The sequence below is a fragment of the Macaca thibetana genome, chromosome 11 (assembly GCF_024542745.1).
Source record: "Macaca thibetana thibetana isolate TM-01 chromosome 11, ASM2454274v1, whole genome shotgun sequence".
Classification (NCBI taxonomy): Eukaryota; Metazoa; Chordata; class Mammalia; order Primates; family Cercopithecidae; genus Macaca; species Macaca thibetana.
The window spans coordinates 21053758-21074271 of record NC_065588.1 but is presented as its reverse complement, the minus strand read 5'-3'; the positions used below and the strand labels follow the sequence as shown (position 1 = coordinate 21074271).

Below are 20514 nucleotides of genomic sequence, written 5' to 3'. Positions count from 1 at the left end.
CAATTATGCAGATACCACATCTAAATGTTTTATTCACAAGCAATTTTTTTTCTTTACAATTTCACCTATAGAATTAAATTCACCTAACATGAGATGCAACCTCAAATGCAGAACAACGACAATATCACAAGATGGAGAAATTTTGTAAAGTTTGAGAGATAATAAGATTATATTTAGTAAAATATAAAATCACCTTCATAATAAAATGTGACTTGGAACACCAAGTACTCAGTAGTGTTTCATTTATCAAGCAAACAGGTAAAAAATATGTCTTACCCAGCAAAAAGTTAGCCTGAGATGCAGACTGACCATACTGTTGCTCCATATATTTAAAGATGTAAGTAAAAGAACCGATAAAGCTGCTTATTTGTAACAATGTCAAAAGCACGAACATAACATACAGGGGATTGGTAAGGAGGCTTTTCAAAGACTGGAAAAAACCTATAGAGTTATAAAAATAAGATATTTCAATAATAAAATATATACTCATATCTGAATTTTGTCAATATAAGTTATATAAGACTTAAAGTTACAAAAGACATAACACAGAGACAGTACCCTGCAATCCTACTGTCAAGTTTTTAATATATTCCTTCAGTATTTTCCATATGTATATTATTATTTATTTCTTTCCTTCATTTTAACCTCAAATAGGATGATACATAAATGGTATTTTTTAACTTGCTTTGTTCACTTAATATTTGGTTATCTTTGGCACTTTACCATACTATTAGATATAGACTAATTCACCTATTCATTTATTCAACAAATGTTTGGTTTTCAATTGGGTACCAGGCAATGTGCTTAGTGTCCAAGAAACAAAAAAAAAGTGAATCAGAAATGTGATGTTCACCAGGTGCAGTGGCTCACGCCTGTAATCTGAGTACTTTGGGAGGCTGAGGCGTGCAGATCGCCTGAGCCCAGGGGTTACAGACCAGACTGGGCAACATGATGAAATCCCCTCTCTACAGAAAATACACAAATTAACTGAGCATGGTGGGGCATGCATGTAGTCCCAGTTACTTGGGGGGCTGAGGTGGGAGGATCGTGTGAGACAGGGAGGTTGAGGCTGCAGTGAGCCATATTCATACCACTACACTCCATCCTGAGAGACAGGGACAGACCCTGTCACAAAAAAAAGGAAGGAAGGAAGGAAGGAAGGGAAGGAGGGAGGGACGGAGGAAGGGAGGGGGAAGGAGGGAGGGAAGGAGGGGGGAGGGAGGGAGGAAGAGAAATGTGATGTCCCTTATTTATTAGCATTTAACATAATTATTTTAAAACTGTAATTGTTAAATATAAATTTAAAGTAAAGATAGTATAATCTAAGACACAGAAATAAGAGCACTAACATCAAAAAATTTTACAGAAAACATTAGTATGAGGGCTCAGACCTCTTTTTTTCCTGGTATATAGCTTGTGTACCATCAAATACTGCCTCGATATATCTGGCAGTATTATAAATTCCTTATAGTAAGATGCAAGAAGGTGAGGCAGGGGATGATGATGTTGATCTCAAGTGACATTATGACAGTAATAGTACAACAACCTATGCCTACAAGTAGGTGCAGCAACAAACTTCTAACTTCTGTCCATGGCAGAAATTATGTGATCTGGGTCTGTGATTGCCAACTCCATCAGCCATAATATGAGATAAAAGTGGAAGGAACTATTTAGAACAACAGGAAGTTTCAGAGTACAGCAAGAAAGTCCGAGATATGGTTACTAAGAGATGGATGACATGGGCTGTGAAAGATCTTGCTCTCCATAGACCTTTAAAGATTTTCATTAGATATGGACAGTACTTTCAAACGGTAACAAATAAATACTTTGTTTCCTCTGATTATAATAATAAGGAAAGACAGAGAAATGGCACAGAACAGAAAAGAGTTAAGAAAATGTATAGCAGGAATAAAAAATATTTAAAGTTGTTAAAACAAAGCGCCAAACTTCCCTCCTTAGGTCTCCCCAGTGAGGAAGAATCACCACCTATTTGTGAGGCATTCTAAGAGAGTTGTGACCTTTGCTCAAAATAAATGGAACATGTGGATTAACCAAATTGTTAAAGTTTTGAGGTAAACAGGAACTCGGATGTCACATAAGCTGAACTTCCATACAATCATAACTCACTATATGTTGATCCATTAAAAAATGGATCAATAAACAACTCAAGTGACATTACGCTACCTCAGAGGAATTTGCTCAACTTTTGAAGAATTCTCATTGTTTACATGTTGTCTTTGTAACAAACTGAAATTTTCTTTGCCTTCTGATCAATTAGTCTTAGTTCTACTCAAGAATGTATAGAATAAATCTAATTTGTTTTTCTGACTATAGGTACTTAGTATTTTAACCATTCCTAATGGGCACCTAATTAAAATTCACTTTACTATTCACGTCACTACCCTTAAAGAAAAAAAAAGCTCATAATATAGACAATGTTTACAGTTGCCCCTTTATTTGCACCTTATTATCTTCTTTATTCTTTTTGGGCTCACAGTCAACCCTGGTCCTTATTGGTTTAGAAAATCCATTAATTGGCCGGGTGCGGTGGCTCACGCCTGTAATCCCAGCACTTTGGGAGGCCAAGGTGGGTGGATTGCCTCAGCTCAGGAGTTCCAGACCAGCCTGGGCAACATGGTGAAACCCCGACTTTACTAAAATACAAAAAAATTAGCTGGAAATGGCGGCGTGCGCCTGTAGTCTCAGCTACTCTATAGGCTGAGGCAGGAGAATTGCTTGAACCTAGGGGGCAGAGGTTGCAGTGGGCCCAAGATCACGCCACTGCACTCCAGCCTGGGTGACAGAGTGAGACTCCGTCTAAAAAAAAAAAAAAAAAAAAGAAAAGAAATCATTAATTGTTATGGATTGGATTAAAGTAGAAACATAGCATAGACAAAATAAAAAATCCTTGATATGCTATTTTTAGTATGCATGTTAAACTACAAAAACTCATTAATGATGTGCTGGTAAACATTTAACAACAGATTCATTGAGAAACAAATCCGATTTGTAATATTTTTCCATTTCCATGGTAACACATGATGGTAAATTCTCCTACCACGGACAATTTAAAGCTACCTACGCAGCTGAAATTGAGGAATCCACTCTAATGAGTGAATATACAAGGCTCCAGCATCCCATTGCTCTTGGGTTAGTGTGGTGGAGAGGAGAAAATAACAACAACAACAAAGGTAAGTGAAAGAACTGATGAGAGAAAGAATATGGGTTACTTTGGAAAGGTTGTAAGCTTACTTCAATGAAAACCTGAAAAAGTGCCAAGGGTTTAGGTGTTGGTTGCACTGCTTCAGGTTTTACTGCTTCACCATTTCTCCCTAAAACTGCTAACTAAAACTGAAAACTGCTGTCAATACCTTACCATTTCAAATATCTTGCTCTGACAGCTGCTAGATCATTCTCTTGATTACTGCTTCTCAATGGTTCACCATTAGCCCATGTGACTTATATTCAAAAGAGTTACGACTATCAAGTGCTAAAGAATCCTAATTCACATTATTGACTCCAAATATCTTAATTACTGATGTTGCTTTTCACTTCATTTTTGAATACTTAAGTAAGATTATATATGTGTATATATACATTTTTAATTCATATATACATTAATTTAATTTAATAAGATATATATAATTTTAATTACCAAGAAAAATAATCTTGCTCTAATTACCTAGACAGACTCCTCTCCTGACTTCCTTCTCCTTATTTCATCTCTACACCTGAGAATAGTTAAATATAACCTACCATAGTACTTAAGATACTTTATTACAATGATCTATATACTTCTCATTATCATCCACTAAGTTCTCAAAAAATAAAGGCAACGTTCTATTACCAGGGAATAGTATGATGGCTGGTATCATTTGTTAAATAAATAAATGAATGAAATATTATAATCCTTTTAGCCCTCACAGTTTATACTATATTATATTAAAATGAATATGTACTATTTGGCTTATAAGGAACAGATGTTAATAGCTTCGATTGGTTTCTGTCTTCTAAACAGCAGAAACCTAATCCTCTTCCCCTTTTTATGTGCTCAAGACATACTTGTTAATTTTAATAGGAGTTTTAGAAAAAATAATTCAGCTAAATTTAGTGGAGAAGAAAGCTAACTGTAGATGATTTGAGTATGCTTTATTTATTTATTTATTTATTACTCACTTCTCCCTTTCATTGAGATTAACAATTCTAAGTTGACAATTAATGTTAAATACTTACCAGTCACATTTTTTGTAACTTTTTTTCCTCGGTTGGTCAAATTAGCTGTTTGACTTCTTTCATCATTTGTTTTCAGCACATGCAAAGAGAGTGAAACTTTTCTTTCTTTTTGTGGTTTATTTGGATTTTGGGGCAAGAAAAAAAATGGTATAGAAGAAGTAATGGAAAATAGTCCAGACACAAGGAAACCAAGCCACCAAGCTCCAACCCAACGAGAATCCTTAGGAGTTATCCTGATAGTGCCTAGGAGAAACAGTTAGAAGAAGCCAGTCAAAAATCATTTTGAAATACAGTAGGTTCTGGGAAATAATGATAATGATTGAAGTCTTCCATAGATGAAGGAAGTAAACTATATGTTTACTTTCAATTCTAAAACACTATTTTCTTCTTTTCATGTTTTGTTATCTCTGAGACTAGGTTGATGACATCTTGCAATTGCTGTTGTCCAGGAATCAGTCATGACACTGTTCACATTGCCTGAGCTTGTGTGCACATGGTGGCTTTTCAGATTTCATGACTGGACAGCTGTCACCATTGGGCATTTAACTCTTCAGACCATTTAATAACTATTCATGGAAGAAATATGAATCCTCACTGTTGTCTGACAATGCTGGAATCATCTGATGAGGTCAAGAAAGCATCAGCAATAAAATTTAAGCAGCTGGCAAAAAATACTGAGAGACAATAAACACCACCACCACACCACTATCCACACCACCCTAACCACCCAGGAACCTGATTTGCAACTCTCCAGATAGCACAGAGGATGAGAAACTATGCAAAATGAAAATCTGAGTTTAAGAGTAACCCAGAAATATTGGACTCTAAATGTTAGAGATCATTTAACCATTTTATTTCAACTATATTTCCCTTAAAGTATGTATAAGAGTAATGTGTAAATGCTATATCTCAAGTGTAAATGAGTTATTTTAGTAGGTAGAAAATATACAGTTTAAATAATGGGAAGGCATCCATGAAATATCAGCAAGATACCAGAATAGGAAGCACTAGATACCCTTCTCTCCATGAACATACTGATTCAACAGTAATATTCAGATCAGTTTCATTTGTGAGAAGTACAGAAACTAATTGAGAGACTCCTATACATCAGCAAAGTACAAAACCAGATACATAAAAACCAGTAAGATAATCGGAGACACCCTCTTGCCATTCTCCTCCTCAGTATTGTACCATACAATTGGGAAAAACTAACAGTTTAAACTGGCACGTGGACACTTGACACAGCTCTTCCCTCTGGCTTAACACAGAGTGAATGTGTGAGAGAAAAAGAAAAAAAACAAAAAAACATGTGGCAATTCCTCAAGGATCTAGAACCAGAAATACCATTTGATCCAGGAATCCCTTTACTGGGTATATACCCAAAGGAATATAAATCATTCTATTATAAAGATACATACACAGGTATGTTTCTTGCAGCACTATTCACATTAGCAAAAGTCATGGAACCAACCCAAATACCCATCAATGATAGATTGGATAAAGAAAATGTGGTACATATACACCACGGAATACTATGCAGCCATAAAAAGGAAGGAGATCATGTTCTTCGCAGGGACATGTATGACGCTGAAAGCCATTATCCTCAGCAAACTAACATGGTACAGAAAACCAAACACTGCATGTTCTCACTTACAAGTGGCAGCTGAACACTAGAACACAGAAACACAGAGAGGGCTACAACACACACCAGGGCCTGTCATGGGGACAGAAGGAGGGAGAGCATCAGGACAAATAGCTAATGCATGTGGGGCTTAATACCTAGGTGATGGGTTAATAGGCGCAGCAAACCACCATTGCACATGTTTATGTAACAGACCTGTACATTCTGCACATATATCCCAGAACTTAAAGTAAAATAAAATTAAAAAAAAAAATGCTCCCAGCTTATCCTTGGGGAGAGAAAGGGTTGGAGTGCACATTCAACATTTCAACCTTTCCAAGTGCTACCTAATGGATTGGCTTCTATCTCATCTGCCTCAAAGTGCTGACAGGATCCAGCATATGCCAGTCACCTGGGAACTACAGAGAATAAAGATGAACCAGTATGTGGACATTTATCACAGATCCTGCCCCCTAGCTTAGTGCAGAGTGAGCAGGCAAAAACAGACAAAAACAGAAACGAAATTCAAGCTTTTAGCTCTTCCATGGGGAAGCAAAGATTTGGACCACACGTATAACATTTCATCTTTTCTGAATTCTACTTAAGGAAAGGTATTTTGTCTTCCTTGTCTTTGGGTTAGGCATACACTTGGCCCCTGGTACTACAAAGAACACAAAAATGATGATTTAAACTAGCACATGGGCACTTGTCACAGCTCCTCCTGCCCCTAGATTTAGGCAGAGTGATGAGGTAAGAAACCTCAGCTTCCAAATTCTCTGTGGGGAGGGAAAGAGTTGGACAGCATGCCAAATATTCAAACTTTCCTAAGAGTTGACTAAGGACTGTCTTCTGTCTCAAATGTGTAAAAGTGTTGATAAGACCCTGCATGCGCTACATGCCTGGGGGATCCTAAGACAAAGATAGCAGTTTGGATGACCATGAAAGTTTGAGAGGCCCAAGAAGATGTGGCTGGGCTGATTGATGCGGGTTTTCTCCTATAATAAGGTCCGTCCATGAAGAGTTGGAGAGGTGATTCTTTTTTTCTAATGCATAGATTGCAAAATATTTTTTTCTAATACCAGCTTAGCCACAGGAAAATAGGGCACCAGACAGAGTTTTGAGGTCCTAACTCATGGACAACAGTTGTAGGCATATCCTGGCGCCCAAAAAGGAATCCACTGCATTGAAGAGAAGCACCCACACCTGGCAGCATTTATCATCAGTTGACTAAAGAGCCCTCAGGCCCTGAATAACCAGCAGCAGTATCAAACTAATACACTGCGGGCCTTGGGCTCGGAGATTTGCTGACTTCAGGTGTGACCGAACACATTCCCAGCTGTGGTGGCTATGGTGAAAGACTCCTTCTGTTTAAGAGAAGTGGTGGAAAAATAAAGGGGACTTTGTCTTGCACCTTAGGTACCAGCTCAGCTACAGTAGAGTAGAGCAACAAGAAGGCTTTTGGGGTCCCTGAGTCCAGAACTAAGCTCTTAGACACCTTTTCTAGACCTGCCCTGGGCCACAGGCAAGTGTAGAAATGTTGTCCAATAGCCTAGTCCTGAATTAAGAGACACATTGCCCTGAAGGATGAGTCTCTGAGACCTGGCAGCATTCATAATAACCTGACTGAAGAGTCCTAGAGCTTTAATTGAACATGGTTGGTGGCCTGGCAGAATCTTCCTTGGGCCTGTGGTGGCGGTGGACACAGGGAGAGGCTCCTCTGCCTGTGGTAAAGGGAGAGACGAGCAAAAAGAACTTTGTGCTGTGTTTTGGGTACCAGTGTAGCCACAGTAGAACAGAACATCTATTATAGGTAAATTGATAAGGTTTTTTGCTCCAAACCTTGGCTCTTAGCATCTGTAGGCCAGCCTGAGGCCTAGGGGAACTCACTGCACTGAAGGGAAAGACACAAACCTGGCCGGCTTGGCCAACTACTGATTGTAGAGCCCTTGAGCTTGAGTTAACATAGATGGTAGCCCGATAGTAGTTACAGAGGGCCTTGGCCAAGACCCAGTGCTGTGCTGGCTTCAGGTCTTACCCAGTACAGTCTCAGCTGGGGGGGGGGGCACAAGGATGCTTGCATCACTGAACCCCCAGTTCCAGGCAGCTCAGCACAGAAAGAGTAAGACTACATTTACTTTGGAGAAAGTAGGGGAAGAGAACAAGAGTCTCTGCTTAATAATCCAGTGAATTCTTCCATATACTTTCCAAGGTCACCAAGGCAGTACCTCCCCAAGACTGTAAAAACCACAGTATTATTGAGGTTGTGGCCAAAGTCCCTTCATATACCTAAAAAGCCTAGTAAAGAAGGATGGGTAAAAACAAACCCAGACTACAAAGACTACAATAAATACCTAAGTCATCAATGCCCAGACACTGATGAATAACATAAGCACTAAGATCAGCCAGGAAAACATGACCTCACCAGACAAATTAAATAAGGCACCAGGGAACAATCCTGGTGAAAGAGACATATGTAATCGTTCAAACAGAGAATTCAACATAGCTGTTCTGAAGAAACTCAAAGAAATTCAAGATAACACAGAGAAGGAATTCAGAAACTATCAGATAATTTAACAAAGAGACTGAAATAATTAATGCCAATACTACTCAAACCATTCCAAAAAATGGAGGAGGAGGGAATACTTCCAAACTCATTCTGTGAGGCCAATATTACCGCGATACAAAAACCAGACAAATACACATCAAAAAAAGAAAACTACAAGCCAATTTCTCTGATGAATATTGATACAAATATCCTCAACGAAATAGTAACAAACCAAATTCAACAATACATTAGAATGATCATTCATCATGACCAAGTGGGATTTATCCTGGGATCCAAGGTTAGTTCAACATATGCAAATCAATAAATCTGATACGTTATATAAACAGCATGAAAGGTAAAAATCCTATGATCGTTTCAATTGATGCTAAAAAAGCACTTGATAAAATTCAACATCCCTTCATAATAAAAGCCCTCAAAAATCTGGGTATAGAAGGAACATACCTACCCACATATATCCACAGATTCAAATTCATATGAAACTAACAAATGACCTCAAATAGCCAAAGCAACCTTGAGAAAGAATGAAGATGATGGCTCACACTTCCTGACTACAAATATATGTTAAAGCTAAAGTAATTAATACATTACAGTACTGGCATAAAGATAGATATATAGACCAATAGAATGGAATACAGAGCCCAGAGAAATCTGTGTGTATACAGTCATCTGATCTTTGACAAGCGATCACAATAGTGAAATAATTGTTTCTCTGACAAATGGTGTTGAGAAAAGTGGATATTCACATACAAGAGAATGATGTTATACCATTATATATACTGAAAAAATAAACTCAGACTGTGTTGAAGATTAAAATTTAAAACTAGAAACTATAAAATTCTTAGAATAGAACTTAGAGAAAGAGTTTCATTACATTTGTCTTGACAATAATTCATGGATGTACTACCAAAAGCACAGGCAATAAAAGCAAAATTAGACAAATGGAACTGGTCAAACTAAAAAGCTTCTGCCCAGCAAAAGAAATAATCAACAGAGTGAAAAGGCAACATACACAATAAGAGAAAATATTCATAAAGCATATATGTGATAAGGTGTTAATTTCTAAAATGTACAAAAAATTCCTGCAACTCCATAGCACAAGAATATGATTACCTGATTTAAGAATAGGTGAAAGACCTGAATAGAAATTTCTCCAAAGAATATATAGAAGTGAACAACAGGTACATGAAAAGATATCCAGCATCACTTATTATAATGGCAATGCAAATCAAAAGCACAATTACATATCACCATACACTCGTTAGGATGGCTATCAAAAATAAAGAAGGAGAAAAGTGTTGGCATAGATGTGGAGATATTTGAACACTTATATACTGTTGGTAGAATGCAAAATCGCGCGCCCAGTATAAAAACATAGTATGAAGTTTCCTTGAAAAATTAAATATAGAACGACCATACGATGGAGCAATCTCACTTCTGGGTGTATATCCAAAATAATCGAAATCAGGATCTCACAGAGATATTTGCAGTTGCATGTTCATTGCAGCACTCTTCACAATAGTCTAAATGTGAAAACAACCTAATATTTACAGAGAGATGAATAAAGAAAATGTGATCTATACATATAATGGAATACTTTCTGTTTCACCGTGAAACAGAAAGGACATCCTGCAATATGTGATAACATGGATGAACTTTGCCAACATTGTGCTAAATGAAATAGGCCAGTCACAGAACAAATACTGAGTGATTACATTTATGTGAGGCATACAAAAGAGTTAAACTCATGAAAGCAGAAAGTAGAATGGTGATTTCCAGTGGTTGCGGGAAAGGGGAAAGAGGGAATTCCCAGTTAATGGGTATAAAAAGTTTCTTTTATACAAGATGAGTAAGCTCTAGAGATCTGCTGAACAACATTGTGCCTGTAGTTAACAATCCTGAATTGTACAGTCGACCTTTGAATAACATGGGAGTTAGGGTGGCTTACCCTCCACACAGGTGACAATCCGTGTATAACTTTTAGTTCCCCCAAAACTTAACTTGAATCTGTAGATATATTTGGGTAGGTATGTTTCTTCTATCCCCAGATTTTTTAGGGCTTTGATTAAGAAGGGATGTTGAATGTTATCAAGTGCTTTTTTAGCACTAATAGTCTACTGTTGGCCAGAATTCTTACCAATAGCATAAACGGTCAACATATATTTTGCATGTTGTATGTATTATAAACTGTATTATTTGTATAAATTAAGCAGGAGAAAATGACATTTAGAAAATCACAAGGAAATGTGTTTACTATTCCTTAAGTGGAAGTGGATCATCATAAAGCTTTTCATCCTCATCTCTGCACATTGAGTAGGTGGAGGAGGAGGAAGGGGAGGTATTGTTCTTGCTTCCTCTAGGGTAGTAGAGGCAGAGGCAGTGGAGGAAGTAAAAAGGAAGACAGGAAAGGCAGGTATACACAGTGTGACTTTACAGAAATACATCATACTTTCTATTTGACTTTGTTGCTTTATCATTTCTCTTAAAATGTTTCTATATGGTACCAATCCTTCTTCCACTGTTTGTTTTGTTTCAGTGCCCACATTACAGAAGCTTCCATGTTGTAAAATATGTCAAAACAGTCTTGAATAATCAGAACGCTTCTGCCAGATTATCTAATGTCAATTTGTTTCTGTCACTGCTTCTACTACGTCTTCTTCCTCATCAGCTGACATTCCTTCAGAAGCACTTCTGTCCATCAAGTTGTCTTCTGTTAATTCCTCTGATGTGCCTGTTACCACTCGAATGCCTCCAATATCCATGTTTTGAAATTCTTCACTCCACACCTTTTTTTTCTTTTGCCATATCCACAATCTCTTCATAATTTTCTTGAATGATTATGAATTCCATGAAGCTATGCACAACATTTGGACAGTTTTCTCCAGTAGAAATTTGTTTCCTGTTTGACAGCTTTTGTGGCTTTTTACACAGCAATGATGGCAACTTCAGTGGTGTAATCCTTTCAGACTTTTGTAATGTTTTCTCTGTTGGGGTTCTCTTCCACAGTATTTACAATCCTTTCTATAGGGTAACATGTGTAATGAGCCTTAAATGTCCTTAGGACCCCACATCTAGAGGGTGAATTAGAGACATTGCATTTGAGGTAAAGCAGACCACTTCAGCACCTTCAGTATTCAACTCATGAGGCTCTGGATGACCCAGAGCATTGCCAATTATCAAAAGGACTTTAAAAGGTAAACTCTTCCTGCCAAGGTACTTCCTGTCTTTAGGAACAAAGCATGGAAGGAAACTGTCATAACTTTTCAGAAAAGAAAAGTTATTATTGTTCAGGATTTCTTGTCGTACAACCAAAAGACTAACAACTGTTTTTCATCTTTCCCCTTCAAGGCTTAGGGATTAGCAGTTGTATAGGTAAGAACAGTTCTGATCATAAACCCCACTGCATTTGCGCAGAACAGCAGAGTTAGCCTATCCCTTCCTGCCTTAAATCCTGGTGCTCACTTATCTTCTTTATTAATAACTGTACTTTGTGGCATTTTTTTTTCCAGAATAGGGCACTTTCATCTGATTAAAAACCTGCTCAGGTAGATGTCCTTTCTCCTCAATGACTTTATTTATGCCATTTAGAACTTTTCCGTTACCTCCTAAGTGGTAGAAGTTGCTTCTCCTGTTATAATGACACTTTTTTGAGGCAAACCTCTTTTGAAAATTTTCAAATTATCCATTAGTGGCATGAAATTCTCCAACTTTAAATCATTCACTTTCCTTTTGCTTTAAGTTGTCATATAATGACTTCACTTTTTCTTGAATCATGTTTTGAGTCTACAGGTATGCCTTTCTGATGGCAATCTTGCATCTACATAAAAGTTGAATTTTCAATATGATATAAAAAGCTATTTCACTAAAAGGATGGGTTTTTGTGCCCAATGCTGTAGCTGCAGTGAGGCTTCATGTCATTCCATTTTTCTGTGAGTGTGGGTTTTAGTTTTTGTTTTACAATGGTCCTTGTACTGGATACATTTATATTGAAACAGTGGCCAGCTGCAGAGCTCATTTACAGTACATATTAAGCAATTCAACTTTGTCTTATAATGTCATGACTTTTCTTTGCTTCTGGAAGCCCTTCCAGCATCACTAGTGGCACTTCATATGGCTCACACAGTGTTACTTCAGATTGATGTTACAGCACTAAACAGGATGAAAAATACACAGAAAACGCAAGGGTTCACTTTTTACTGTGATTCATCACTTACTGGAGAGTGAGGAAAACTACTCACATGGAGATGATGAATGACACATGGCATTTTAAATAAATACTCTCAACACTTGAGCTTACTGCAATAGCAACAGGAGATGGTTAGAGAATTTTTACAGCAGTGAAGTAAGCACTACAGTTAATTTTATGCAGTTATGATTTAATACTGCAACTGGGAATGGCATCGTCTAAGGTCTATAAGAGTTTCTCTGTGGAAAGTTTAACAAATTTTGACTTTTAATAATAGATCTGTGCATATTTTACTATAGTAAATTATAAAATCGTATTTACATATATTTTATGTATTCACACTATAACTAACTTTCTCTTAACTTTTTCTATATTTCTAAGCTGCGTAGTTTATCTGCAAGGTTTTTCATGTTGTCACAAATCTCAAAAAATGTTTCCAACACACTTATTGAAAAAGCTATGTAGAAGTGGACATGCACAGTTCAAACCTGTGCTGTTCAAGGTTCCACTGTACTTTTAAGAGGTAGGGTTCATTTTCATTGTTCTTATCTCAATAAAATAAAAATGATAAAAATTAAGAAAGCGTACACACACGGAAACACACACACCATGGAAGTTTGTAGCACACTTAACTGATGCCGTTACTCTGATCAATAAGAAAAATCATTGACATGAAAAAATATTGACTTGGTTTAAAACTATTTAGAAATACATGATTTTCTAGTATGGACTGATCTGGTTTTAAAATTGATTTATGTGATCATATTGTTTCATAATCAACAACTCAGGCAGACTTCAGGAAATGACTAGTTAAATCAGTAACGCCATTATACATGCTAAGTGTTTATTTATCACCTGTCAGAAATATAATTTTGATGACTTTTTTTTTTTTGTTCTTTCACTGGTCTATATATAGGAACTAAAGGTCATAACTGAGCTAGATATGTTCTGCCAGTGTTTCCCGTGGCTCACACACAATCTTAAAAATTGGAAAATTCTACGTAAAAATGTTAGTTCCTGGATTCTCTGGAAAACCAATCAGAAAGCCTTATTAATGCTGGTCCCAAAATTCTGTATGAAAAGTATAGACCAGAGCTGGGGAGCACATGAGTTCTGGGGAGCACATGAGTTTTGGGGTGTTTGGGGAGAGTAGTGCACCAACAACAACTCTCCCCATTCTAACCATCACGCCCTAATTTCCTGTCCTTGATACTCTTTACTCATTTATGTTATGTCTTTGGCTACTGTAGGAATTAAAGTTTACCAAAGTATACTTTATCATAAGTTCCCTTCATGCTTCTCACGGAATAAGAGAAGACATGATAAAGTCTGAACGGTCAGGGGTAGAAGTTGAATCACTATGAATTCTAAAATGGTATGATTATTTTTGAATAGAGAGGCTACAAAACTACTATCCTAAAGACCTCCAACACTTATTTTGTACTCAGTGTTAAAAAGCAATGATTAAACTAGAGCAAATGAGTAAAAATAATGTACATAATGTATAGCTACACTAAGCCATATGTCTAACATGGAAGATATAAAACATATCATCAGGTACTTGCTTTTGTTTTATAATAGAAAACACTTTATGATTCTTTGGCCTACAATAATTGCTATTCCATCTTGGAATGAATCCTTTGGTCTCTTTGGAGTGATCTATTTAAGTCCTCAAGAAAATCATATTTGTTTATTCACAAACCCTGATGAGTTATTATATGCTAACACAGACACAATTCTGTCATGTTCTCAAAGAGATGGTGGGTAAGTATGCAAATATTTATAGATTGTTGGGAGAAGGGCTACAATAAAGGCATGCTCTTGATGATTAATAGGAGCACCAAATTTGAGACCAATGGAAATGATGAAGTAAGGGTTATATGAGAAAAGTCACATGTTGAAAGAGACTTTGAGAACTATGAAAATAAAAAAGAGAGCTGAGATCTGGCCACTGCACTCCAGCCTGGGCGACAGAGTGAGACTCCATCTCAAAAAAAAAAAAAAAAAGTTTTTCCAATTTTAAATAAAGGGAAATGTGAGATTACAGGACATAGGAATTCAGCCCATCATTGAATTAAGGTACAGATATTCATCAAGAGGGAATATAGGAAACAAAGTGGGTTTGGAAATAAGACGATGAGACCAGTTTTTGACAGGTTGAGTTTTAGGCACTTGTTTAAAAAAAAAATCTAAGAAGAAAAAAATTCAACAGGTAGTAGAATTATCCATTAAAACAAATTATAGAAAAATATCCATTGCAATTAGTAAATTACATAGAAATTGATTGTTTTATTAGCAGTAAAGCAGATTATAGTGGATGAGAAGTATATGGGAGGTGAAAAGGTGAGACGCTTATGTTAGATTATTTTTTTTCTAGGTACCTGGCTTTGAAGACAAATTGAGAAACAGTTAATCAATTGGCAAGTTGTTGGGGGATATAAAAATGTATATGTGTACATAGATGGGATAGACTTGAGTGTGTTTGCTGAGGAAAAGAGAGGGTGCAGATGTAGAAGAGGCAGAAAGAGGAAATCTAAACCCCAGTTGGATCTACTAATATTAGCTAAAGATAAATATTTTTTCATAAGTATGGGTAAAAAAAGATAAATATGGATATGGTGAAGGTATATTTGCAGGAAGGAGGGCCTGAAGTCGAGGCAGATCTTACAACATTGACTCTCACTCTTCTATGAGAGGAGAAATAAAGCATGCTCTGAGAGTGAAGACAAAATTCATAAATTTTATTTATGTGTCCACTCCTTCATTCATTTGTTCTATAAGCACTCATTAAATATTGCCATAGGCCAAGCCGTCAGTGAGAACCAGGAAAAATGATCACAACCAAAGTGCACCGTGGCCTCTCTTAAAACACCCCCGCCGTTAAGTCAATGCAGCAGCCACAAGGAGGCTTTGGTAAAGCAAACATCAACATCCAAGTCACCATCAACTGAAAAATAAAATTTACTTGACTGGGCCAGTTTTGGGAAAGGGACATTTTAAGTTTGGTTATTTTGGATCAAGTAATCTAAAATAAATTTGTTAAAAATCTCTTTTTACACTTAGTTGTAAAAGCAAAGTATAAATAGGAGCTAAATTTCTTTTTTATTCTGATTATTAATACATTTATTTCCTACTTGTAACTTTTGAAAAATAGTAAACAAAGAACTATTGAAAGACTGAATTTAATTCTCTGGAAGAATGGAGTCCTGCACTTAAAAGACACTATCATGGTACCTTGTTTTGATAGTACTTACTCAGATCTACATATCCAATATCCACATACATTTTAGCAAACAGAGATCCCAGGATAAAGCCAATGACTGGACCAATCATTCCTATTGCATTCAAACTACCTGTAAGTATTACAAAACAATTTAATCAGATGCCACAAATACTTGGTTTTGATTTAACATGTTTTTTAAAGTAATATTACACAATACACTTCTGCAAATATTTTTCTAATAGGTAAAAGAAAAAACTAATGATGTTATTATTTCAAGGGTAGATCCAGGGAGTGTAATCATGAAATTTAATATTTTCTGTACATTACCTACATACAAGGAAGAATGTCCTTCTTTTGCAAAATCATCAATGTACGAAATCCCCAATGGTCCTATGGGGGTTTCCCCTATACCACGAAGCATATTACCCATGAAGACATACATCCACATATGTGACCCAGATTCCTTCACACAATCTATAGAGATAAGAAAGTGTTTTACTTTAAAAATTAATTTTAACATTCCTATTAGGACCTTAACCACTTTAAACCCTTCATTTTTTGTTTTTTTTTTGTTTGTTTCTTTCCTAATTACAAAGTGATTCATATTTACTTTACAAAGTTTGAAAATTAAGAAGGGCACAAAGAAAACAAGTAAAAATTGTCTATAATTACACGACACACAGAAGATCATTGCAAATGTTATTCTAGATCTTCTACAATTTTAGTGAACAAAATATGCATAATATTCATTATGTACATTATGTACTTAAAAATCCAGGTTATTTTTAAGGTGCATACACAGTTATCACCATATTGTCACAATTTCCCCATGTTGTTAAGAGTTTTTCTATATTAAAATTTTAATTACTGCATAATAGTGTGTTTAATAATAGTTTGCTAATTTGTTTAAACAATCTCTTGTTGTTACAAAATATTTTTATTTTTATTCTCTTAAACACGGATGTCATGGCTGTGATTATGAAATGTCCTTGTGAACATTTCTGATTATTTCCTTAAGATTAATCAAGAAAGAGCTGGGCGCAGTGGCTCACTCCTGTAATCCCAGCACTTTGGGAGGCCAAGGCAGGCAGATCACGAGGTCAGAAGATCGAGACCATCCTGGCTAACACGGTGAAACCCGGTCTCTACTAAAAAATACAAAAAATTAGCCGGGTATGGTGGCAGGCACCTGTAGTCCCAGCTACTCGGGAGGTTGAGGCAGCAGAATGGCTTGAACCTGGGAGGCGGAGCTTGCAGTGAGCTGAGATTGCGCCACTGCACTCCAGCCTGGGCAACAGAGCAAGACTCCATCTCAAAAAAAAAAAAAAAAATTAATCAAGGAAGTAGGCAAGTATATTTTTGTTCTTTAATATATATTGAAAATTAATCTCCAGAAAGACTTTCCAATTTATACTCTCTCAGCAATACATAAAACTTGAAATCATTTTTTTCCTCCACTTCATTTATTTTTATTAAATTTTGGGGTTATCATTATAATGATATTATTATGTCATAATAGTTACAAAGTCTTCAAACGCTATAACATTTTGCATTTCTATAAAGAGAAGTTTTATTATTCACATATTTCTGCCACTTTCTGCTTTTTTATTTTAAATGTGTATGTTTTTTTTGCAAATTTCCTACTAAATTTGTTCTTTATTCTTATCTACTTCTAAATGCCCTTGATATATAATAATCCATTTGGACAACTCATATGTACAGAAATTTATGCAGACGTAAGTCCTCTCGTTGGCCCTGTGGAAACGGCCTATTTAAGTCAGACCTCCACATGGGTGGGTTTCTCCTTGTGATTGGTTGGACAAAAGCTGCATATAAGTGAACAGGTGCAGTTCAAACCTGTGTAGTTCAAAAATCGACTGCATATATTAACAGTATGATTTTGCCTGTATGTGAGGGATAAATGTTCTTCCTATTTGTTCTTAAATCAATTCTGCTAAAGAATATCACAAACTTTATAGATGTGATTAAATCTATCAATCTAGAATTTGTTTTACTGTCACTATTAATTCTTACCTTTTTCTACTATCTCAGGTGACGTTCTATTGAATGATAAGGTTTGATTAATTAAACAGGTTGATAAACTTGATGTTGAATTTTCTGATGGATTAATATGGGTTTCTTTAGAATACCTGTAACTATAAGAGCAATATTAGATTGAACATTTTGCTTGTCTACTGAATATTTTCAGTTTTCCCAGAAATACAGAGAAATTTTCCCCTTTATTTGAACCACTGTCTTCTCCAAATTACCAGAATCTTGTTTGTCAACTTCTCAGCATGTATTTCAGAACAGGTGATGGGAAGGGGGTGAAATGAGAGAGTCCACTGAGAAAGATACTTCAATACACTGTGAACAAAGTGGGTTATCACCTTGCTATTATCCTAAGAGTGCTTATATTCTGGTCAAGATATGAAATATCCTGGTTTCACCTGTTGGTTTTTTTTTTAATCTGTTAACTATGTCTATTTATCCCTTTGAGTTATCATCAAAGATGGTCAATCTGTCAGATTTTCTTTCATGTACACACACACACACACACACGCACACACTAGTGCTTGACTTTTCAAAACTCAATAAAAACAGATTTCTAATTCATTTCAACTTTATGAGGAAAAGCTTAGTAAGAACAACAGAGATGGAGCTGGATTAGGGATGGATGTTGATGCTCAAAAATACTAAGTGCTCTGTGAGCCCTAAGGGCACCATATAGTGTGCCAGGCATTTTGCTCAACTTCAAAGAACAAGAAATAAAACACACAGTGTTTGGAAGTGTCACACTCTCTAAGATAAATGTATATGATCAAAGATATAGTAAGTTTAATATACAAGGCCCTGAGTTGTCACACACCCACCAAAAAGAAATAATCAGCTTGTCTTGGAGGTGGGGTGTAGATCAAAGAAAACTTCACAATGTGAAGGATAGATTAAATGAATATTGAAGATAGATAGAATTCTAATTGGTAGACAAAGGAAGAAAAGAATTCAAGTCTGTAGAAATAACAGATGCAAAGATATGACATATTATGGCACACTAAGAACTGTAAGCCTAAAATGTGATCCTCAAATATGGGGAGCAATGGAAGATGAAGCTGGGGTAGCTGCATTTAAGGCATATTCTCCATACAAATCATGAAGAACAAGATATTAAGAAGATTAGAGGGAATTGTGGGACACTGAAATTATGGTGTCAGAAGCAAAGGAAAAAGATGGTCATGATGAAGAAGCCACAAAAATAGGAAAATGAATCAAGATTGTGGAATATGATGTGTATTAGAGCAGTATCATTAAGAAGAAAGTTCTTATAAAGGCCAAATATAGGGGGAAAAAGCAGAATTAATATGGTGACCAAAAGGCATGATTGCTGGCATTAAGTAATTGATGTCTCTAACAAACCACTCATTGTCTCTCAGTATCCTTTCTTCTCTCCTTCCATAGTAACAGAAGTTGGGATTTTTTTTAGCTGGAAATAGGGAAGCCTGGAATAAAGTATATTTTTTCCAACATCTATATATTATATCTATGTGTAAAATGTAACCGACTTCTGGTAAACGTGAAATCAGTGAAAGTGTTTTGCTTCTGAAAATGCTCCTGGGCCTCAGCCCATGTGCACTCTTTGTTCTTGTTCCTCTCTTCTTCTATCCTGTTGCCTGGAAATACACTGCTACATTTTGTAACAGGAGGACAGGGCCATGCAAGGCATAGCACTATGATGAAAAATAGAATCACATCATCCTTGGACTAGCTACATTACAAAATGTAAAATATAAGCTTCTATCTTATTTAAGTTATTGCTATTTTCAGTTTTCTCATATGAGCTTCTTACTCTAACCATAACTACAAGTTACCTTAGAAAGAGCAGCTTCATTGAAATGCTGGTGGGAAAACATATACAGCAGCGGGTGAAGTTGTGAAGTCTTACTGAGTATAATCAAAATCTTACAGGCAAAACATAAAATACATACGTTATACTAAAATTGGTAAATAACTTATTTCATATAAAACTGTATATCTTATATAATATTATTCTTATTTAAAAGTTTATAAAAGCCGTGATGAATAAAGCAATACATGAACTATTATATAGGAAATATACTCCATTTCTCTACACATACATGCGGGTAATCCTCTCAAAAGGTAACTGCCTACTTAAAAGTATAAAAATAAAATTCTACTGCTAAGTTACAAGTAGCTGATAATAAATGGCTCAGAGCTGTTTAGCACTTACTATCCCATGAAGAAATGTGGTAAAGCTGTCAAAATACTTCCAGTTCCCATAATGAGACAACCAATTCCGATTAACTTTGGTCTGTGTAGTTTAGATCCAAAGTAACTTACAAATACAATCACAAGCAAATTTCCTAGAAAAAGAACAGAATTAAGTTGATATGACTTAGCGTAATTTTGTATCTAGTAGAACTGAATGCCCCAAAGGAATGCAAATATGCCCAAGACATCGTACCTTCCCTCAAAGACCATGAAATTTAATTGTGAAGGTAAACTCTCCTACATTAAACCACTCATTGGAAAGTTGTATAGGATTAATAAGTAGAATAGGTTTTATATGCAAAGAAAGCACTCAGGTAATTTGGCTATATGAGAGAAGCAAAGTTTTTTTGAAAATGTGGAGTTTACTGGATTGCATTGGAATGGAAAACTGTCTTCCTAAT

General features: G+C 36.0%; 1 protein-coding gene across 4 annotated transcripts in view; it reads right to left on the bottom strand.

Moving 5' to 3' along the window:
- The window catches only part of LOC126930507 (solute carrier organic anion transporter family member 1B3), a 409969-nt gene that overhangs the window by 357970 nt on the left and 31485 nt on the right, over positions 1–20514 (bottom strand). For 3 of the 4 annotated variants that reach the window (XR_007717606.1, XM_050747601.1, XM_050747603.1), the window contains exons 4-9: positions 20073–20205; positions 17861–17982; positions 16154–16300; positions 15858–15956; positions 4234–4476; positions 277–441 (exon numbers count right to left, since the gene is read on the bottom strand). Coding sequence is in view for 3 of the 4 variants with exons in the window: in XM_050747601.1 (XP_050603558.1) it covers positions 277–441; positions 4234–4476; positions 15858–15956; positions 16154–16300; positions 17861–17982; positions 20073–20205 (909 nt within the window). In the remaining variant the exon portion in view is untranslated. The remainder of the gene's footprint in view (positions 1–276; positions 442–4233; positions 4477–15857; positions 15957–16153; positions 16301–17860; positions 17983–20072; positions 20206–20514) is intronic. The other variant, XM_050747602.1, reaches the window with a different exon arrangement.